Genomic DNA, 23617 nt, shown 5'->3' on the forward strand with positions numbered 1-23617 from the left:
AGACAGAGACATAGGAATCAGTCAGAAAACAGATGCTAGAAGGTATCTGAGGTCTGTATAAGACCATCCATCTCTCTAAAAGGCACTCATATTTTCAAATAATATTAATGATCTGTGTCTTTTCAGCCTCCATGTTTATATGCCAGTAATGGATCATACAAAACAAAATCATGATCATAGCTAGCATTATTATGTCCGTCCTGTGTGCCAGTCACTGTGCATGTTGTTTAACATGACTTACAATATTGAACCATCATCCCATCCCGTGAGGTGGCTGGTTGCAGCACCAGTATCCCTCTTCACTAAGCAGCTGAAGCTGAGAGCAGGGGGGTCTGGGAGAGTAACTTGAGTTCCAGTGCGCTGCCTCTTCAGCCAAGTCTTTTGCTAATCTGCATTGTTCCCCTGCCCTAGGATCACTTCATATCTCTAAATATAGAAGATGGAAAGCTCATGGTGAGATACAAACTGAATTCAGAGCCACCAAAAGAAAGAGGAGTTGGAGACATCATAAACAACGGAAGAGATCATTCGGTACATTCTTTGAGTCTGTTTACTTGAATTGTCCAATGTCCCTAGTCCTTTAAAATCAAGTCAGTGTCCGAAAATCAATAAATAAAACCCTTTCTATTACCAGATAAACTTATAGATATTAACTGAGGGATACATCTTTTTAAAATTTGCATACTTAGCATGAAACATATAACATATACACAGCATCCATAAAATATTTTTATCCAAAAATTCTGCTCAGAGTCGTTCTACTAGGTATATAAATGAATCTGAAGGAAGATAAATAAAAACATAATAGTTCTGAACCCCTGTGAATAGGATTCTCTTATTTCCCCTGGTTTGCTGATTCACTTCTCATTTATTTCAGATTCAGATCAAAATTGGAAAAGTCCAAAAGCTTATGTGGATAAATGTGGACTCTCAAAACACTATAATTGATGGCAAAGTATTTGATTTCAGCACATATTATCTGGGAGGAATTCCAATTGCAATCAGGGAAAGGTAAGATGATTTTTTAAAAACCAGATTGCCTTTGTTAGGGGTTACGATTGTGACCAAAATCATCGAGTCTGCCATTTCTAATTCCAGCAACAAACACACACAAAAGATAACTTTTCCATATTAACAGTATAGTCAACAGAGTAAAACAGATTTAAGTCTGAATAATGAGACTGGTACCTGGAAAGAAGGAAGGTAGGGGAACTGTGTGTCACCGCCAATGTCATTTTTGGGAGGAGAGAGACCGCAAAGAATATAGTTGGTTGACAATGCTGACAATAAGCAGAACAGAGGCCTGGGCCCTTGAAGGCTGTATAGGAGAGCGTGGGTGTCCCAGGGCCTGATGGGTATCCCCAGGGAAGTGAAAGCTGAGGTTGTCACCTTTAGGAAGTCTCTGGAAGAACGTGAGAATGGAAGAATGTCTCATTCACTTCTGCATCACCTGCTCCTTACGTGTGGTGGAATGTGGAATTGGTACATAACTGTTTCTTGGATGAATGAACACATGAATGAATTTAAATTAATATGCAAAGCAGTAAAGCTTCATCTGAATGGGAAAAATCCCACAATTTTGGAAGGCACTTAAAAATAACTTTTACATTTTGTTCATTTGCATCCTCCTGGAAGGCTTGTAGATAGTTGATGATAGTGTGTAGACAGAATATATCCTGGAAGGATTAGTGCAGCCGCATGACTACGTAAGATACTCCCAGAAGGTTGGGTTATGATTACTTTTATATGAGATCTGAAGCTGGTTAACTCTTTTGCTAACTTATATATCAATTGGAAGGAACACTAGATGTGATTTATGAGGTGTCATGCCAAGGTATTCTTTCTTCTAGAGTCCTTATTCATGTGGGCATCTGTCCATCCTGCGTCGGCAGGCACTAATCTTTGTTTTAAAGTTGTCAGGGTTACCTCCAAAGACAAAAGTGCAAACAGGAAAGCTGCGCACTTTGATAGAGCCTTGTGGGTGAACTTCTTTACTCCTTAGGTTCTGGAAGGAGCTTTGGAGATCATTGTATGTAACCCCTGAGTATTACAAATGAACAAATTCGGAGCCAGTGAGATGCTATTAATATTTAATATTATCAATATTGAATAGCGATTCAGCCATGAATAGCCAGTTATAAATTGTCAGTAATCTTGGAATAAAATGAAGTCATTTAAGGTAGTCAGCTTTTTTGAGTAGTTTTGATTATGTTTGAGAGTGACCACTTATTCGTTCATTACATAGCATTTATTGAATGTCTAGAGGGCATCAGGCAGAGTGACAGGTGCCAAGAAGACAGCAATGAGCAGGGTGGAGCCTGGAGAAGTGCAGAAGAGAGACAGTCATTACAGGAGAACGTGAGGCGTGTCATAGGGGGAAGCTCAGGGTGCTGACAGAGCCCAGGAGGGAACCTAATCCAATCGGGGCCATCAGGAAAGTGATCTCCAGCTAGGACCTAAGAGATGCAGCAGTCAGTGTATGTGAAGCACCAAATCTGGAGAGAGGCAGCATGAACTTGCAAAGAGCTGGAGTACAGCAGGAAGCAGGACAGGGATATCCCTTGGGGCTGATGTAGGTGGCAGGGGCCTGACAGAGTATTTTGAAAGTCACAGTGAGGAGCCATTGGAGGGACTTCAGCAGAGAAAGGCCATGACCAAATTTGATTTTTCAGTAGTCACGCCAGTGCAGAGCAGAGACTGGATTGGAGAAGGACAGGGCAGAGGCAGACAGAGTGAGGGAGGCTGAGTGTATTAACAGAGGTGAGTGATGAGGGTGACCTGGTCCAAGGAATGGCTGTGCAGGTGAGCAAAAGGGAGCAGATTCCAAATATATTTAGGATGGCGAATGGGCAGCACTGCACAGTGGCTTGAGCTGGGGAACAAAGGGGAAAAGCAGTGAAGAATGATGCCTGGTTTTTGGCCAAGCCCTTGGCAGATGGAACACACCAGTGGAGGAGTGGGGTGACGAGTTAAGTCTGAGACAGGCTTAGTCCGGGATCCCGAGACACAGTCAGGTGGAATGTCCACAAGCAGGTGCACAAGGAGGCCAGTCTGGAGAAGGGTAAATGAAGCTCAGGGCCAGGTAGTCACTGAGGTGGTGGAAGCCAGTGGGCTCACCCAGAGCCAGGAGGAATTCTCCAGCTGAGGCAATAAGGAACCCATTGGTGGGTGGTTTGTGTTTGCATGATATTAACACAAGGCCCCTAGAGAGCAATGTGGATGCCAGTCCATCCAGGTTTTCTAGAAAAGGGCAGTGGGTAGAACCACAAAAGAGGTGGGTGGTTTTAGTTTTGGCTCAGCAAAACTTTGGGTTAAGTCAGCATTCAACCTTTATTTGTCTTTTCCTCTCCATCCATTAAAAAAATATATAGATATAGAGATGTGTATACATAGATAATTTGCTTTTTGAAAATAACTTTGTAGCCATGGGGTCTTGCTGTGTTACCCAGGCTGATCTCAAACTCCTAGCCTCAAGTGATCCTCCCACCCACAGTGTTCTGGGGTTACAGGCGTGAGCCACTGTACCCAGCCCAGAATTTTCTTTTCTTTTTTTTTTTTGAGATGGAGTTTTGCTCTTGTTACCCAGGCTGGAATGCAATGGCGTGGTCTCGGCTCACCGCAACCTCCGCCTCCTGGGTTCAGGCAATTCTCCTGCCTCAGCCTCCTGAGTAGCTGGGATTACAGGCATGCACCACCATGCCCAGCTAATTTTTTGTATTTTTAGTAGAGATGGGGTTTCACCATGTTGACCAGTATGGTCTCAATCTCTTGACCTCGTGATCCACCTGCCTTGGCCTCCCAAAGTGCTGGGATTACAGGCATCAGCCACCGCGCCGGGCCCTTATTTTCTTTCTTTTTTTGAGACAGAGTCTCACTCTGTCACCCAGGCTGGAGTGCAGTGGTGCCATCTCAGCTCACTGCAACTTCTGCCTCCTAGTTTCAAATAATTCTCCTGCCTCAGCCTCCTGAGTAGCTGGGATCACAGGTGTGTGCCACCATGCCTGGCTAATTTTGGTATTTTTAGCAGAGATGGGGTTTCCCCATGTTGGCCAGGGTGGTCTCAAACTCCTGAGTTCAGGCAGTCCACCCAGTTCGGCCTCCCAATACGCTGTGATTACAAGCATGAGCCACTGTGCCTGGCCCAGAATTTTCTTCATAACTTATTTAATAACTTAATAACAAGGAACTGCTTTTTTTTTTCTGAACAAGTTTATACTTTCACTTTGTTTTGTTTTGAGATGGAGTTTCACTCTTGTTGCCCAGGCTGGAGTGCAACGGTGTGATCTCAGCTCACTGCAACCTCTGCCTCCCGGGTTCAAGTGATTCTCCTGCCTCAGCCTCCTGAATAGCAGGGATTACAGGTGCCTACCACCATGCCCAGCTAATTTTGTATTTTTAGTAGAGATGGGGTTTCATCGTGTGGTGAGGCTGGCCTCAAACTCTGATTTCAGGTAATCCACCTGCCTCGGCCTCCCAAAGTGCTGAGATTACAGGCGTGAGCCACCGTGCCTGGCCTATACTTTGCTGTTTATTAAAATCACCGGAACGTAGAAAATGCAGGAGATAGAGGCCAGTCAAAAGATTTCACTGGCCTTTCACTCCAGTGAAGCAAAATGCTAAGGAGTAGTCAGCTATTCCGGGCCTTGTCTCATCCCTCTGGCGAAGTCTTTGGTGGCTCAGAGATTCCTGAAACTGCCATTGGGCATGAGCCACTGGGAAGTGGGGTGGGCACAGAGGAGTTCTATGGATAAGCCACAGCCAGGCTCTGTAGGGGCAACCAGCCAACTTTTCCAGAGCCGGGAGGTGTTCTGGTCCCTGGCCTAAATGGAGGGCCCTTAGAGAGAAAGTGCTCAAACCTCACGTGGAGCAAAACAAGCAAGCACAGTCACCAAATCAAGGGATTTTGCACGTGTTTCGTTTTTTCCCCCACTCACTATAGTGTTTCTTCTGAGAATGGGGACCCAGATCTTGGAATGGCTTGTTTCTGATTATAATCAGAAATCAGTCTGCTAATCCCATCTCCTTCCCAGGAGAAGAGCAAATCTGGGACTACAGGTGCCCACCACCATGCCCAGCTGATTTTTGTATTTTTAGTATAGTCGGAGTTTCACTGTATTGACTAGGCTGGCCTCAAACACCTGACCTCAAGTGATCCCCCTACCCTGGCCTCCCAAAGTGCTGGGATTATGAGCGTGGGCCACCGCACCCAGCCGTTAATTTGTTTAATCCTCGCAGTAACTTCTTGCCCAGGTCCCACCGGTAGGAGGTGGTGGATACAGCAACTTCTGAACCCAGTGTGTTCCATGGTTTCAGCTCGGCACTGGTTAAATCAAGCTACACTTTTTTTGGATAGAACCAAAAAGTAACTTTGTTTCTTCTGACTTTACAGTGGCAAACTTCACAGTGAACAGAAAAAAAAGAGCAAAAGTTTTTCTAGAGCATTCCTGGTTCTTATAAACTATGTATTATTTTATTAATATTTGTGTATATAAGATATCATCTATTAACTTATTAATACATGTCCTGGTCACCGTGCAATGCCATGACTCCAGGGAGGGGGACAGGCAGTTATTGTGCATCTTCTCTGCCTCTGCACCTTTTGCGGCCACTGGCCATTGTTCTGTTACCATTGTTGTCTGCATTTGTAAAGCTGAGAATGCGAACTTACACAGAAAGGAAGTCAGTTCTCCCAGCATCATGAAATAAGTAGCATTATAGGAATCCCATGGCAAACAATAAACATAAGACACATACTCGCTGATGGGTGAAAACTACTAACGAGCACAGCATTTCAGCTCTGATTTCACGTGAGCCTGGCACGATCCATCTCTTCCTTTTGTTTGTGTTGCTAATCAGATTTAACATTTCTACGCCTGCTTTCCGTGGCTGCATGAAAAATTTGAAGAAAACCAGTGGTGTCGTTAGATTGAATGATACTGTGGGGGTAACCAAAAAGTGCTCAGAAGACTGGAAGGTAAGTGAAGGTTCAGAATCTCATGAAGGAGTGCTTCCCAGCCAACCCACCTTCTGTATCCATTAACACAGCAACTTTTGACTTCTTTCTGGTAGCACACAGTGTTACAGTGAACTGGCTCGTATACATTCCCCATGTACTTTCAAGGTGCTGAACCTTTTCAGGTTTGCACATTAAATTTGTAGGAAAGTAGAAATACCAACTATCTACACAAACACAGATGATTGGTGACTTATGCAGAAAAGTGTGCTCTTTCTTTCTGAGGCTACATAAATCACGTTAATCAGTTTGGGTAAAGTGAGATAGGGTGAGGTGCTGTCTTTCAGCCAAGAAATGATTACAATGCCAGTCATTTATTCCATGTTTGCCTTTCAGCTTGTGCGATCTGCCTCGTTCTCCAGAAGCGGACAATTGAGTTTCATTAATTTGGGCTTACCACTTACCGACCACCTCCAGGCCTCATTTGGATTTCAGACCTTTCAACCCAGTGGCATGTTATTAAATCATCAGACACGGGTATGCAATAGTGCATTAATATCAAACAAGATTTAAACCTGACTCAAAGTTTGATGTTGAAAACAACAGGGAGATTTTGAAAGTAGTAGTGTTGGACATTTTTTCTATCATCACACAGTAAATGCTATTGTATAGTTCAACCATGAACATTAGTTCACTCTCTGGGGTAGGTTCTAAAAAAAAATCAGGTTTAGAAAGTAACATTATAAGCTGGGCGCGGTGGCTCACACCTGTAATCCCAGCACTTTGGGAGGCCAAGGTGGGCAGATCACGAGGTCAAGAGATCAAGATCATCCTGTTAACATTGTAAAACCCCATCTCTACTAAAAATACAAAAATTAGCAGAGCGTGGTGGCACGTGCCTGTAATCCCAGGTACTTGGGAAGCTGAGGCAGGAGAATCACTTGAACCTGGGAGGCAGAGGTTGCAGTGAGCCGAGATCACGCCACTGCATTCTATCCAGTCTGATGACAGAGCGAGACTGTCTAAAAAAAAAAAAAAGAAACATTATAATTTACAAAGTTGCATTTGTGTGTATTCATGGACTCATTTTTATTCTTTTTAAGTATATTTTATAATAAGAGTTAAGGTGGATTATAATTACTGTAGTTAATAATTTAGCTTAACGTTTCAGAACTAAGAAAGAAAATTAGAGTGTTTCCCTATGATTCCATTTTGATTGCACGAAAGGTAGCTCTCCAGATTGTCTTTTTGCAGCAGCAGCTAGTTGGACAATATTTACACCTGGGGAACTGAAGAAAATAAGATCCCTTGCTCTTTCCTCATATACAACAGAGCCACATAAATTCTCTTCTACAATGAGAAACCGTCTATAACTTAAGCAGATTTAGCTAGTGTGGTTATGTATACCTGCTTAAGTTATGGACGGTACCTTAAGTTATAGACTGAAATCTCACCAAAGAATCCCATCTTGTTGAAAACGGCAGAAATTATACTTAGCAGAAAGAAACAGGAACAAAATTGAAATGACAGGTGCTGAGATTGCACATTTTTAAAATTAGTGATTGACAGAAAGAGTCCAATTGTCTTGCCAAAATTTAAATTTTCAGAGTTTGACGTGGAGAATTGGACATCCCAGAAATAATGACTAGGAAATAAATAATTTATAATGATGGAAGAGAAGAAATCATTGTAATATTCTTATATTAAAAATTGAGGAATTAAGTCTTTACTATAAAATTTATTCAGCAACAAAGTAATCCTGATAGAAATAACTTCAGCAAAATAAAAATAGAAAAATTTAGGCTGAGCAGGAGGGCTCACACCTGTAATACCAGCACCTTGGGAGGCCAGGGCAGGAGTATCTCTTAAGCTTAGGGGTCTCAGACCAGCCTAGGGAACGTAGTGAGATCCTGTCTCTACAAAAAATTATGAACTTAGCTGGCTGTGGTGATGTGTGCCTGTGGTCTCAGCTACTCAGGAGGCTGAGGTGGGAGGATCGCTTGAGCCTGGGAGGGTGCCACTATACTCTGGCCTATGCAAGAGAGCAAGACTCTTTCTCAATTAATGATAAGAAGAAGATAAAATAGAAAAATTTAGAAATGGTTTAACTGTTTTGTGTAGTCAACTGAGAAATTAAATTGGCTTAATTTTTTGTAGGCCCAAAAAATGATTTTGACAAATTCATCAGTGTTGATATAATTTGCATAGGATTTTCATATTTATAAACATGGAGTCAAATATGCAAAAAATAAATCTCTAGAGCACAAAGCAAAGTCAAAGCATTTGGGTCAAAACATCCTGATTGTTTTATACATGGTTTTGATGACAAATTCAGTATGGATACAGGCATAATCCTAAAATGCAAATTAGTTGATGGGTATTTCCTATGATGATTTCAGACAAGTAGCCTGCAGGTCACTCTGGAAGATGGTCACATTGAATTGAGCACCAGAGATAGCGGTGGCCCAATTTTTAAATCTCCACAGACGTATATGGATGGTTTACTGCATTATGTATCTGTAATAAGTGACAACTCTGGGTGAGTAGAATAATATGTCAGAGCTGTGAGTAAGGTTTACTCTCTTTAGTTTAATGGAATTTTCTGGTGTCTTTTTGCAAAATATTTGTTCTTGATACTAAAACTACTTTTCTAATAAATTTTAGCCTTTCTTCCTTATTCTGTTTCAATTTCTCCATTTAAAACAATCACCACATCTGGCGGCTAATTTCTATGGTCCCAACAACTAAGGAGGCTGAGGCAGGAGGGTTGATTGAGGCCAAGAGTTTAAGACCAGCCTGGGAAACATAGTGAAACTGTGTCTCTAAGAAAAAATAAAATAAAATATAAATAAATAAAATTTTAAAATAAATCAATAATTTGATGGATAAATTGTGGTATATTCAAAATGGAATGCTATACAGCCATAAGAAAGAAGGATCTAGAACTATATATAATGACATGAGTGACCCTCACAAACATAATATGGGAAACATTGAGTCAAACATTAAAGCTCATCCCATATGATTTCCTTTAAGCAAAGTTCAAAAATAGGCAAGAACTAATCCATTCCATCAGAATTCAGCATAGAGGGAGGGAGGCTATAGAGTTAAAAGGAGCAGGATTCCTGGGGTACTGCTCTGTTCTGTTTGTCTGGGTGCTGGTAATGTTGCTGTATTTCTGTTACAAGAATTCATTGAGCTGAACACTTATAGCCTATGCACTTTCTGTACATGTATAATACTTTCACAAGAATGTCATATGCAAAAGAAAATATGAGAAAAAATTGTAATGCTCTTCAAAAATAAAGTCTAGTTTCACTAGTTATTTTAGATAACAAATATTGAGTCTGGGTTATAGACAGTAAGTTGGCCACATGACAAGGGCCCTTTTTTCCAGCAGTTCTCACCCCTGATTTGCAATTCTTCCCTTTCAGACTACGACTTCTCATCGATGACCAGCCTCTGAGAAATAACCAAAGGCTAAAACGCATTTCAGGTTCTGTGCAGTCTCTGCGTCTGGGCGGGAGCAATTTTGAGGGCTGTATCAGCAATGTTTTTGTCCAGAGGTAGGTGATCCTCTTTGTGGGTAACTGATGAGAAGAGTATCTCTTTGGTCCAGTTAAGAAAGTCGGCTTTGCCAATGTGTGTGGCACAAGGCTCTCATAGCACAGTCTTTCAAAATGCCATCTTTGGCAAGATACACACTTAAAAAACAAACCCGCAAAAAGTCCTGAGCCCAGCCTCCCTTTGGAGCAGCAGCTTTGGCATGCAACCGTGGGAAAGGCCTAATTAAAATTAACTTCAGATTATGGCCCTGAAAAATATTCACACTAAAATTTTATTACATTATAATCAGGATTGTGCAGTTAGATTTAATCAGCTCGCCATGGTTTTCAAGTCCAAGGAATTGCATGGACCAGTGCTATCTTAGGAAACCAAATCACCACAACATTGATGTGATATTTAACAGAGAGAGAGTAGAGCTTGGGGCTTCCATGCAAGTGTTTACATATTTTCTTTTAATAAAAAATGATTGTTTTTAGATAAGAGGCAAAATCTTCTCCAGGGTAAGAAGAGGGCCTGGTTCTGGCTATGAACCTCAGGCTGGAACTCTTAGACTACCATGACAGGGAGCCTCCCACCCATCAGGGCTCCATCCTCCTTGGCCAGGGTGAGGCTTAGAGTTCTCATTTCCCTCCTGGTTGATGAAACATTTTCCTTGCACATCTAATTCAGTGACTGGAGCAGGAAGTGGGAGGGATAGGGAAGGCACAGGGATGGTTAGCAACAGCTTACTGCCATAACAAGCTTGCACAAGAATCGGGAGATAAAGCAAATTTGTCTAAGACTTTCCTTCTCATAGTCAGAAAATCCTTCCATAAATTCACCTCTGAAGTTTCCTTATGTTTACCATCATTCTGTATCATCTAGTGGCCATCTACCCCCTCTGTGCATATTTTACTTTCATATTTCTATATGACACCAATTTCAAAGAAAGAACTATACTATCCCAGCCCTCCCACAATCCCACCACAGTCCCGAGTCAATAAAAGTTTCTTGGGCTCCTCACAGGCTTCTAGAGGTGATACCAAAGTAGGAGATGAAAGTTTGTCTAGGAACCATGACCATAAGAATGTGTAATTTTAAAAAATTATTGATACATAATAGTTGTATTAATACATATTTTTGGGGTACATGTGATATTCTGATACAGGCCTGCAATATGTAATGATCAAATCTGGGTAACTGGAATGTCCTTCATTTCAAACACTTATCATTTCTTTGTATTGGGAACATGCCGAATCTTCTCCTTTAGCTATTTTGAAATATACAGTAAATCTTCATTAACTAGAGTCACCCTACTGTGCTGCCAAACACTAGATCATATTCCTTCTAACTGCATTTTTGTACCCATTAACCAATCCCTCTTTATCCCCCAAACGTGCAGTTTTTCAAATCAGCTCTCTCTACCAGCGGGTCTTCCTCAATGTGTCCAAGTTTGGCAGCATCTTTCATTTCTGCTCTTTTTCCAGGTTATCACTGAGTCCCGAAGTCCTAGATTTGGCCAATAACTCTCTCAAGAGAGACGTGTCCCTGGGAGGCTGCAATTTAAACAAACCACCTTTTCTAATGTTGCTTAAAGGTTCTACCAGGTTTAACAAGACCAAGACTTTCCATATCAACCAGGTAAGTGTCCAAACCTAATCCTGGGTTTCATTCCTCCCTGGAGGATTCCCCTAAGCCTGCCTTGTGGGAGATATTGGAGAAGAGGGTGAGAGATCACCAATCCATCAAGTGGGATTGTTGGGTTATCAACAGCTGAACCACACCAAAACGTTGAAGTGGTTATCTTTTTAGCTTTTATTTTGCATATTGATGAAAAGTTGGCAAGTTTTGCACTCACAGAACAAAACCATGACTTAGGTTTCTTAATTTCTGTAGCTGATATCTTGCTCTTTTGACACTTCTGCTGTGTCCCCGGCAGGTCCTGATTTTCTGTAGAATATAAGGGTCATGCTCCTTTTCCTGCCCACAGACCTTCCCTCTGCTCTGATGCAACTCCTATAGGAAGATACACCCATACATCCGGGCCTTGTCAAAACCAATGTGGTGGACACTTGACTGCAGATTAGAAATAGCTTTAACACCCCAATGCCCAGGCCACGTCTGACCCAATTAAGTCAGATCCTTAAGTCAGTGGGCATATCAGTAGTTTGTGAAGCTCCTCAGGTGATTCTGAGGTACAGCACTGAGAGAAACTGAGGAAATGAAGCTCCTTATTTAGAGGAGCAGAACATTGTCATGAATTGAACACAGGATCGGGGCTTAAGGAGCCCCTTGCTCTGCTCCAGGTCAACAATGTGACTTCCCCAGTTCTGGGGTTACAATTAATATGGTTAATGGATAACATTGGGCACCTCTGATCTGCCAGGCACCGCACTATGCATTCCAAATGGATTTTCTTACCAAATCCCTCATTAACCTTATGCTGCAGTATAGAAAGGTAAGCAATTCTGCCCAAGCTCCCACAGGTGGAAGGTGGAGTTGGAGTTCCAACCCAGGAGCCTATGGTCTCTTGGGAGCAGTGTGCTCCTGTTCAACACACTTTCCACCTAATGTCAACCACATGCTGCTTCTCTACCAATATTCCCCCACTGCACAATGATTTGGGGGAGCATGAACAGATAATACCTAATAAAATAATGTTTTATGCTATTAAGAAGAAATATACTTCATAAATCCAAAAGGGTTGTCATTTTGCCATTACTGGAACATCTTTAGAATTGCCCCATCAGAAATGAAGTCATATATTCATTTTTTTCATTGTAAGGCTGAAAGTTATTGAGAGACTGAATTAGCCCAGTGATGGTGAACTGGAGAGAGCAAATGGATTCAAAAGCTATTTATAAGATAGAATACACATGACTCAGACAATAATTGAATTGGGGAGACAAGGGAGAGGCAGGAGTTGAAATAATTCTGAGGCATCCAGTCTAGGTTATTGGATGGATGGAGATGCCCTCTCCATGGAGATAGAAGAAGGACACATATTTGGAGGAAAAGAGAATGAATGGAGTTTGTGGTGTAGTGAGTGACAGGCACCTGCAGGACACCCAGGTGCAGAAGTTTGGCAGGAGACAGTCAGGAGTCTGTGCATGGGCCTCAGCAGATAGGGTGGGACTGGAGCTTTTGATATGGAAAACATTCATGGATACACAATTTCATTTCCCCTTGTTCTGGGGGCATTCCATCTAAGCCACCAGTTTAGATAGAATAGGACATTAGTCTCTTCCCATTAGCAGAAAGAATACAGCACAGCTTAGTGGTTAAGTACTCTAGGGTCACACTTCCTGGGTTTGCATCCGGCTTTACCATGCATTAGGTATGTGACTTTGGACAATTATTGAACCTCTCTGTGGGTCTATTTTCCCTGATATAAATGAAGATAAATAATGGTAATGGCTCCTGATGTTGATGTGAGGATTAAATGAAGTAATAAATACAAAATACTTATAAAAGGGCCTGGCACATAGTAAGTATGCATTAAATGCTAGTTATTATTACCGCGCACACTGATGAAAACCTAAATGAAAGGGTACTACAGGATGGTACAGCAGGCCATCCTATAGTGGGAATCAGGAGGGTTCTTCTGGAGGAGGTGACCAAATTTAGATGAGTGAATATTGTTGGTCCCTGAGCAGAAGCCCAAAGCTGGAGGCAGGATGTGGCTGGGACTCATAGCTACAAGACACGCTGCATGCATTCTCACCAGACTTCATGCTCTTTCTCTCCCTTCTTACCACACCTCTCTCAGAGGTGCAGATCACCTGAGGTTATTAGTTCAAGACCATCCTGGCCAACATGGTAAAACCCCATCTCTACTTAAAATGCCAACCTTACAGGTCAGGAAATTCTGTGTCTAAGAGGTTAAAAAAAAGTTACCAAAGAGCACCCTGCCAGTAAATACTAGAGTCAGAATTCAAACTTCAGACTTTTAAGCACAAAGAATGTGTTCTTCTCCCAGGCGCTCAGAGCTCAGTGGGGATCTCCATCAGTCAAAGTGAAGGGTAGGGATTCATCTTACTAGGGGTTTGTTCAGAAATGAACATGTGACCCCTCCCTCCTGGCCAATGAGCTTTGAGAGGAAGTTGAGGGCAGGGCTTCTGATAAAGGATTCCACATTAGCACAAAGAGATATTGGGTAGAATCCACGCTTCTTGTGCTGGACAGTGTAGCGAGGATGTGATTCCCAGAAGCACAAGAGCACAAGATTCAAACGTAAGCACAAAGAATGTGCTCTACAGGCCCAGAAAGCTTGGTGAACAGTGGGAAATTTGGTGGAGAAAGACTAGAGAGAGGTAACTTGGAATTACACCCTGGAGCCAGATCAGGCAAGCCTCATATGACCTATGTCAATTGGACATTTGTCTATAGTCATTAAAAGGAGTGCTGTAAGCAGTTAAAAAGATTAAAGATTACTAAGCTGGCAGCAGCCGGTGGAATGATTTGGTGTAGGAAAGCTCTAGAGCCAAGGAGTCAGATGGTCAAGCTACTGCAGTCATCTCAGCAAAAGAGTCAGGACCGGCCAGGCGTGGTGGCTCACGCCTGTAATCCCAATAGTTTGGGAGGCCGAGGCTGGCAGATCACCTGAGGTCATGAGTTCAAGACCACCTGGCCAACATGGTGAAACCTGTCTCTACTTAAAATACAAAAATTAGCCAGGTGTGGTGGTGGGCACCTCACTCGGGAGGCTGAGGCAGGAGAATTGCTGGAACCAGGGAGATGGAGGTTGTAGTTAGCTGACATCGCACCACTGCACTCCAGCGTGAGCAACAGAGTGAGACTCTGTCTCAAAAAAAAAAAAAAAAAGTCAGGCTGACGTTCAAGGCATAGGCACTAGAATTGAAAAGGAAGAAGTGGAAACAAAATTATGTCACACGGATCAAAAGCAGGACATGAGAACTTATTGCAAGAGAGAGGCAAGGGATGCAGGTGTCCATCATGACCAACTTTTTGAGCCTGGATGCCTTAAAGGATGATGATACCATTAAGGTAATTAAGGGGGACTTGGTGGCAAAGGCTATCTGTCAAAACTATTCATCTCAATGCTCATGCTACTGACACACAGAGAAGACTCCCAGAGAGGGAGTGAGGCCCATTGGTGTGAGCCCCAGGCAGGAGCTGGGGCTGGGTTCTAATCTCAATAGGATCAAGGCTTGGCTGTGATTTAAGTAACTTACTTAAGTTTCTTTTGGGTATGGTAGAACATCTCCATTTAGCAATGTGCAAGCATCATTTCAAATGACTGATTTCAAGTTTGCATTCTGAGCACTGTATCCAGGAATTGGGTCAGGGAAGAAAACTCTCCCCTGAAGGAATGTGAACCTTTCAGGAAGCCTTTAGCTGCTGATTCAGAAAACTCACTGCAAAATTAATGACTTAAACGATAACAATAATCTTATATGGTGAGCCATGCTGGGGTAGGTGAGGCTTGAGGCTCTGCTTCCTCTTGGCTCTCTTGGCTCCATCCTGCGTGCTTCTGGGAATCAAATCCTCACTACACGGTCCAGCACAAGCAGTACCGATTCTTCCTGGGTTTCTCTTTGTGCTAATATGGAATCAGAAGCCCCACCTTCAACTTCCTCTCAGGGCTCCTTCGGCAGGAGGGAGGGGTCACATGTTCATTTCTGAACCAACCTGTGGTAAGGCGAATCCCCACCCTTTGCTTTGACTGGTGGAGATCCCCACTGAGTTCTGAGCACCTGGGAGAGGTACATGGGCAATTCAGAATCTGAGCTCTGCGGTGCAGAAAAGAGGGGCAGGCCTGGGGAATCTCAGTTACTTCCAACGATTTCCTAGTCACATTTAACATTTATTATGGTTGTTTTTCTGCATTAAAACTCAGTCCTGTTCAAAAGTTCAAAGCCTCATCCAGCATAGGACAGACTTCTCTGCATGAGTCAACTCTGGTGGAAGTGGGGACAGGATGTGGTCCCCTCCCTTCTTTCTGTCTCCTGCTATCTTGGTCCTTTCACCTGCCCTGCTGTCCAAGTGAATGGTTGTTAGGGGAGGTGGCCGCAGTTTTGCAGCTCCATGTTTCACTGGCAGGCTGTGGGCGTCTCGGTGCTGCTGGCCAAATGCTGACTCCCTCAAGCGACACTGTGGTTTTTCTGATACTCAGTGGTGGAGAGGGGAAACAGGCAGCCACTGGTCCCAGGTTAGCCGCTTTCAGAAGAGAACCCAGACTTGTGTAAGATGAGAATAACATGCATGCTTCCCAAAGAAGGAGGGAGAGAAAACGGGGTATTTAGATTCTCCTAAACTTTGTTTCCCTCAAAAGTATGAGCCCCACTGCCTTCTAGCCCTGTCTTATACCTTCCCAGTGGCAAGATGCCCTCAAATCAAAGCCACACTAGGGCACCGATAGGGAGTGCAAGGGTCTGGTTTCGGGAAAGGTTAAAGAGCTAAAGAATGAGCTCTCTGTTCTGCCTGCTCCATGCCAGTCAGTGACCCGCAGGAAGGGCTCTCAGTGGAAACTTCCCATCTCCACAGTACCATTTCCCAGGCCTTCTATTGCCCTACTGAATTCATCCCTTAGGATCAATGGTGAAAATTAAGCAATATACTTAGCAAGACAAGCATTCTTCACTGTGTCTCCTGATAATTATGTGGTGTTGCTCTTCTCCCATGCAGCTGTTGCAAGACACACCAATAGCCTCCCCAAGGAGCATGAAGGTGTGGCAAGATGCTTGCTCACCACTTCCCAGGATGCAGGCCAATCATGGAGCCCTCCGGTTTGGAGATATTCCCACCAGCCACTTGCTATTCAAGCTTCCTCAGGAGCTGCTGAAATCCAGGTATTATTTAGCTTTCCTGCCCCAGCACCAGCTCAGAACCTGATTCTGCGATTCCACCCAGGGAAGTCTGGCTGCCATGACACCATGCAGCTGTCTCTAATGAAGGTGGCACTACCATTTTTGTACAAAGAGGTGCTGGCCTGCACAGGACAGGGAACGTGATTGCCTGCCATGTGCTCTCCCAACAGCTGGAGGCAAACGTGAGGGTGTACTGCTCCGAGGCTGAAACAATCAGCTCAGCTCTGGTTTAGAATTGATGGTGTTCTAAAAATAAGGCTGACTTTTTTTTTTAAAGCTACTGTTTTATTTCTATGATAAATCACCTTTCTTTTCTTGTATTCTGTAGTGAAAGGAAAATCATTCCTTTTAGGTAGCTGCAGTGCCAGATAGATCATTTTTAGAGAATACATTTGGCCTTTTTGTGCTAACAAGTTGCATCTCTTCTGGGGAGAGGGGAATGAGCAGAAATATGAATTATGTCAGGAAAAAAGTAGTAAAACAAGGTTTGTCATTTTCAGATGATTCGAAGAAGACACAGATTAAAAAGGTGCTGACCATTTCTTCATGGCTTTTCTACAGAGGCAGAATTGCCCAGAGGTTAAAAGGACCTGGCTCTAAAATCTGGCTTTCAGTCCCCTCCACTGCTTACTGGCCCTGTGACCCCAGGCCATGTGCCAGGGCAGCTCCTCTGAGATGGAGACACTCAGATGGGATTAGATGGGCAAGGGATTTATTGTGGGGAAGCCTGTGAAGGATGACCAGGAGGGGATAGGGACAGGGATGGGAGCAGGCAGGAAGAGCTGTGGGCCTGCAGACACTGAGAGGTGGGTACAGGGAGGATAGAGCCAGATAGGAAGGACCTCAGGCTGCAGTGCAGTGCCCCCAAGCAGAGATCATCTCTGAGAAGAGCCCATTGTTGACCATAAATGGCCTGACTCGAGTACCCCTGGGTGTCACTGAAGACCCAGGGCATGGCAGCCCCACTGTGCTCCCCACCGCAGCTTCTCTTGGAGCATGACTTCATGGCGGCCACAGGCTGTTTAACTTTTCCAAGCCTAAGCTGTCCCTCTATGCCAATTTGCATGTTAGCAAATTGCTACTTCTCTCTGGACCTCAATTTTCCTGTCAGTTCAGTGGGCTTGATGATGCTTTTCTTGCAGGGAGGAGAGGCCATAGCTTATAAGGAGGCTGGCGCTTGAAGCCCACTCAGTAAGCTGTGAGCGTGCATCACAGGCAGAGACAGGTAAAGGCCAGAGAAAGATTGAATGTTGAGCTCAGAAGGAGAAAGCCTGTGTGAACAGCTCCATGTCTCCAGCTGCCCCATGGAAAGTCTCGGGGTCCCTCATTTTCCAAAACTGTGCTAACAGAAGCTAAGGCAGAGGGAGGGGAGATTGTCCCTCCAGTTATGCCCTCCCCTGGCTACTGGTTGGTGGGAAGACCCCACTCCCCATCCCTGCTTTCTTGGTCAAGCTGACCTTAATGACAATGACCTCCCTCTTTCAAGAAACTGCCCCAACTCCCCTTTCCCCAGCCTCCCACCTCTGGCCTCCCCCTTGTGGCCTCTCCATCATCTTCTCCCTCCCCTCCCTGGCAGCTTCTCTCTCAGCACATTCAGTGCAGTGAGTTACCAACTTCTGACAGTTCAGCCCCTGTGCCTTCCTGTCCAACATTAAACTGTACATCATAAATGAAAAAGTAACATTTTTTAAAAAGTTAATCAGTAAATATGATTTTCAACTTATGTTAGCCCCAAATGTTATAGCAATCAGATGTTTTCAGAAAGTTGTAGGAGTTGGAGGATTCTGTTGTTCTCACTCTGATTGACATTCTGGCAGCGCTCTGACACTCCTTTACAACTGGTGCTGTCACTTACCCCTTTGGTGAATGTATAAAAATGCTCTTTAGCTCTCTGCCCTGTCCTCCCATCCTCCAGCAATGAAGAGTCACAGCTACAGTATCATATATTGAGATCTGAATCCGCTGATGCCTTTTTTTGGGTGTTAGTCAGTTAGTCTTTTATGAACGAAAGTTGCTTTAGGAAATAGCTCTGGAAAGCAAATATCAAGTCTGATCACCAGTCCCACATATGGAAAGTACTTTCTATTCTGCGGCATGTTCTAATATCCTCCTAACTTGGCTACCCCTCATTCTCCAAACCTCCGCACTAACACAGACACACCAGGAGAAATATTGAGCAGTGTTACCATCTGGTTGTCTTAATTTAACAAATATAGATTTCTCTTTCATTTTGAAGAACATTGCCCTCAAGGAAACTTGTTAATCTGAAGAATAAATGTGCATCTTAGCCTCAAGAATTAAAAAGCAAAGGGAATTAACAGTATAATTTGTTTTTTCCACTTCCAGTTTCTGCCTCTGAATTTTCCACTTACCATTTAATTCAATTCAGTAACTATTTACTGAGTGCCTACTGCATAATAGGCACTGGGGATGCCACTCTGAGTGGGATGAACCCAGTTTCTACCCTCTACTGCTGTCTGCTTAGACATTAGCCACAGGAATGGCTGAAGATAGCCGGCTGATATTTGCATCTCCCACGACCCTTTCATGCACACCTTTATGCATCCCTCTCAGGGCACCCCTGCCCCATAAACCACTCAAGGAATGAAACATTCATCACTGCATTCCTAGGTCCAGCACCGTGCCTTATGCATCCCCCACACTTGCTAAATACTTGTTGGATAGATGGGTGAATGAGTTGGGTTTTCATAAAAAGTAAAGCTTGCTTAGCTGGATGTGCATAGAGGCATAGAGCATGTCATGCAAATGAGCACTAACCTGCACTCTGGTTGGTTTTTGGTTTTTTATTTTGTTTTGTTTTGTTTTGTTTTATTTTGTTGTGTTTTTTTTTGAGACAGAGTTGCTGTGTGGCCCAGGCTGGAGTGCAGTGGTGTGATCTCAGCTCACTGCAACCTTTACCTCCCTAGTTCAAGTGATTCTACTGTCCCAACCTCTTCAGTAGCTGGGATTACAGATGCCCACCACCATGGCTGGCTAATTTTTGTATTTTTAGTAGAGACGGGGTTTCCCCATGTTGGCCAGTCTGATCTTGAAATCCTGACCTCAGGTGATCCACCCACTTCGGCCTCCCAAAGTCCTGGGATTACAGGTGTGAGCCACCATGCCTGGCGCACTCTGCTTTTACTGCATGATATTTGCCTCATTCTTCTTCCCTCATAGGTAGGGTATTAGGGTCTGAGAAATGTAGAGGTATGTGGAAGAAGGTGGGTCTATGCCTCCGTGCCTTTGTATTAAATTTGTCTTACAGAAAAGAAACACTTCTTTGATGTTTGAATCACATCCTTGTTATTCAAGTTGTCCCCCACTTCTCCTATGACTTCCCTCTCCATGAATGCATACAAAACAATGCATATTCATTGGGTTTGAAAAGTATAGGCTTCTAAGTGAAATAAGCCAGTCACAAAAGGACAAGTCCTGTACAATTCCACTTACATTAGGTACCTTGAGTAGTCATATTCATCAAGACAGAAAGTAGAGTGGTGGTTGGTTATCAAGGGCTGTGGGGAAAGGAAGCCAAGGAGCTATTGTTTAATTGGGTACAAGTTTCAGTTTTGCAAGACGAAGAGTTCTCAAGATGGACTATACAACAATGTGAATGTACTTAACAGTACTGAACAACACACTTAAAAATGGTTCAGATGGCAAAATCTATGTTGTGTGTATTTTACCCCAACTTTTAAAAATGTAGACTTTTTATAAAAGATTCAGTAAGGAAATTATCCAACAAAACCATTAATAGTTGGAATAGAATCACTTTTTAAGGTTCCCAGAGAGGCTGGCCAGGCTCAGTGGCTCATGCCTGTAATCCCAGCACTTTGGGAGGCCAAGGCAGGTAGATCACAAGGTCAGGAGTTCAAGACCAACCTGGTCAAGATGGTGAAACCCTGTCTCTACTAAAAATACAAAAATTCGCTGGGCGTGACGGCAGGTGCCCATAATCTCAGCTACTTGGGAGGCTGAGGCAAAGAATTGCTTGAATCCAGGAGGCAGAGGTTGGAGTGAGCTGAGATCACACCACTGCACTCCAGCCTGGGCAACAGAGTGAAATTCCACCTCAAAAAAAAAAAAGTTCCCAGAGAAACAGGTTATCTAATCAGTACCTACCTTAGCTTGTCCATTTAAAAAATGGGGGTTGGGTGCTCCCCAACCTGTGTCTCCACTCTGAGATTCGGAGGAACACTGAATACCTCTATTTCTCTTCATTGCTGCTCTTCACCACAGGTCACAGTTTGCTGTGGACATGCAGACAACATCCTCCAGAGGGCTGGTGTTTCACATGGGCACTAGGAAGTCCTTTATGGCTCTTTATCTTTCAAAAGGACATCTGGTCTTTGCACTGGGGACAGACAGGAAAAAACTGAGACTCAAAAGCAAGGAGAAATGCAATGACGGGAAATGGCACACGGTAAGAGCTGGGGCTGTGTCAGTATCTCCAGTTGGTGCGGAATTCACTGCTGGAGTTGCTGAAAATAGGAGTCCCAGCATCTTTCCCAGACACAAAGGCGTGTGGTGGGAGAGCTGTGTGCAGTGGGAGAGCTTGCAAGCGCTGCGTGCCTGGCATCTCAGTACTGGAGGCTGCGGCACACGCCACGCATGGCTGTCATCCTAGACAGTAAAGTCAAGATGGACTTTACTCATTGCTTCTTCCATCCCCTCCAGCTGTCTCCAGGTGGCCTCGTGCCCCCTGCCTACTCTCACTCCTGCCTCCAGGACCATTTCTCCCCCTATGGCCAGTTTCCAGGCCTCCAGGCCCCTCTGTGGACCTGGACTGACCTTAGCACCTCATCTCTTGCTTAAAGGCATTCTAGATTCAAAGAAATAACATTTAAGGCAAGAAATGACCTATTTCTTTCTCTAAGGAGGCAACTGGACTTCAGAAAACATAAGTGACTTGACAAGTTGCATTCACTTAGTCATTCAGCTGCCCTTCTGGAACACATAAGCAAATATTCCTCAGTATAATGTCAGAGATTGGTAAGTGCTTTGAGAAAACACTAGAGTGAGGTAAGAAAATGACAGAACAGAGAGACTGTTTTAGACAAGGCAGTCAGGAAAGCCCAGGTGCAACAGGTGGCAGCCACATGAGATTATGGGGAGGGGGTTCAGGCAGAGGGAAGAGGAAGTAACAAGGACCTGGAGGTGGGAATTAGCTGAATGAAAAAACACAAAGTGGTAAGAAATGGAATTAGAGAGGAAGACAGAGCCCAGATCATTTAAGCTTTGAAGGCCAAGCTATGAATTTGGACTTTATTTGAAAGTGTCTGTAAAGCTTTTAAAGAGTCTTAAAACTCTTACATGTACAGATTCATATATTGTTTAATTCTTTAGCTGAAGAGACTGCCAGGGTGGAAGAGTAGCAGCAGGGAGCCCACGTGGTTGCTGTTGCCTTTGCTCGCAGAGGCTGTGGGGTGGTGGGGAGAAGTGACTGCCAGGGCTGCATGTGGAAGGTAGAACCACGCGGGCTTGCTGATGGATCACATATAGAGGGTGAGAGGAAGATAAGAATCCAGATTGTGTCCTGTGATTTGGGGCCAGCAATTGGGTCATTAGTGGGCATTTACTGAGATGAAGATGGAGAAGAAGCAGATGTGGTCAAGAGGAGAGCAGTTCAGAGCTGGGGGAGATGCAGAGTCCTGCCATGAACATCTCAGGGCTGCATGGCCTGTGTGGCCTGTCAGACCTTCAAACCCAGATGTCAGCAGGCAGTAGAGGCTGAAGGTCACAGCTTGGCATTTAAATGGAAGCATCATCAGTGAATAGTCTCACAGCCATGAGATGGCAAAATTCACACCAGACCCCAGGGATTAGAAATTTTAGCAGAGTTCAAACACTTGTTCCTCTTATTAGAAGAGAGGTGCCCTCCTTCCACCTGCCCCAAGAGGCCTGCCCTGGGTGCCACAACTCTACCACACCCATTTTCCTACCACTGTACACACTGTCTCTGCCCCTTTGTTAATGGGGGGGGGGGGTTGCCTGTGGATGTGCCTTTAACTGTTTATCTTTTGTGTAAGTTTCCAGATCATTTCTATAATATCTTTTGATTAGTTCACTTCGGAGCAAGCTTTTTTTAGTTCCCCCTTTTTCAGTTTGTTCAATATTAACATAATCTCACAAAATGATGGTGATGGTGATAACTGGATAAAAAAACTCTCTTGAAGCTGTTTGAAGGAGCAGAAAAACATTGTTTTTATTTGGCTACTAATATTTAATAAAATACAACGCCAATTGTCAAAGGTAAAAATGCAACTCAAGGATCTTCCTCACTCTGAAGGTGGTGTTTGGCCATGATGGAGAAAAGGGGCGCTTGGTTGTGGACGGACTGAGGGTCCGGGAGGGAAGTTTGCCTGGAAACTCCACCATCAGCATCACAGCGCCAGTTTACCTGGGATCATCTCCGTCAGGGAAACCAAAGGTAAATAGTTATGTTCAGAGCCATGGATAAAAACAATTCACCTTGTATTACAGACATACTTATATGTGATATTCAAAATACTCAACATATGAGAATGTCAAAATACTTTAAATGATTTTTAAGGGTCTAATTAATGTTCACAAGCACACAGAGGAGGCATCTATTTCTTAACCCCAAGTCTTCATTTTTAAGGTGCAGGTTGAGACGCAGACCTTGAAGAGGTGAAGATAGGGCTTGTCTACTGCTTCCTAAACCTGAATCTATTGGCTTCTGCTTTAGGGAATGCAAAAACATAGGTTTTAGGTTATAGACAGAGATTTTTTGATTCACATAATGTGTTCAAAATTGCAGTAACTTCTGCCACTTTCACCACCTCTGCCATACCCAGGTAAAACTTTGGCTTAGGGGTTTTCTCTCCATCAAACTATTTATTTTAAATGTGCTTCGACGGGATCTTTTTATCTCTCCCATAAATGGAAACCTAATATTCTTTACCATAAATAATAGGTAACCAAAAGAAATAAACACTTGAAAACCAGTGTTGTTAATGTCAAATAGGTCATGTGACCTATGTGCTCTTTGCCTGGAGAAGAAGGTGCTTGACACGTAATCAAGAGAGTGTTTAAGACATATTAGCACAAAGCTGAAAGCTGTTCCTTTTCCTCATCCAAATGCTAGAAAGAGAATTGAAAAAAGAATAACTTAATGACTGAATATGTGTTTTAATGTTATTTAATGCCTAAAGTAACAAGATTATCTCAAAAACCAAACTTGGGAATGCTGGGCAAAGGGAAAGTTGGGACTCCTCTGTCCCCAGAAGAGGGTTGCTTTTCTAGGTTTGTCAAGTACAAGGCT

The 23617-nt window shown here is 43.5% G+C and overlaps 1 protein-coding gene across 5 annotated transcripts in view; it reads left to right on the forward strand.

Moving 5' to 3' along the window:
- The window catches only part of LAMA3 (laminin subunit alpha 3), a 261611-nt gene that overhangs the window by 229519 nt on the left and 8475 nt on the right, over positions 1-23617 (forward strand). For all 5 annotated transcript variants that reach the window (XM_078347895.1, XM_035270754.3, XM_078347896.1 and 2 more), the window contains 10 exons: positions 412-531; positions 878-1011; positions 5857-5974; positions 6350-6490; positions 8353-8492; positions 9388-9519; positions 10987-11140; positions 16148-16311; positions 20572-20755; positions 22622-22762. In XM_078347895.1, the coding sequence (XP_078204021.1) occupies positions 412-531; positions 878-1011; positions 5857-5974; positions 6350-6490; positions 8353-8492; positions 9388-9519; positions 10987-11140; positions 16148-16311; positions 20572-20755; positions 22622-22762 (1428 nt within the window). The remainder of the gene's footprint in view (positions 1-411; positions 532-877; positions 1012-5856; positions 5975-6349; positions 6491-8352; positions 8493-9387; positions 9520-10986; positions 11141-16147; positions 16312-20571; positions 20756-22621; positions 22763-23617) is intronic.

Source organism: Callithrix jacchus, chromosome 13, assembly GCF_049354715.1.
Source record: "Callithrix jacchus isolate 240 chromosome 13, calJac240_pri, whole genome shotgun sequence".
NCBI classification, from domain to species: Eukaryota; Metazoa; Chordata; class Mammalia; order Primates; family Cebidae; genus Callithrix; species Callithrix jacchus.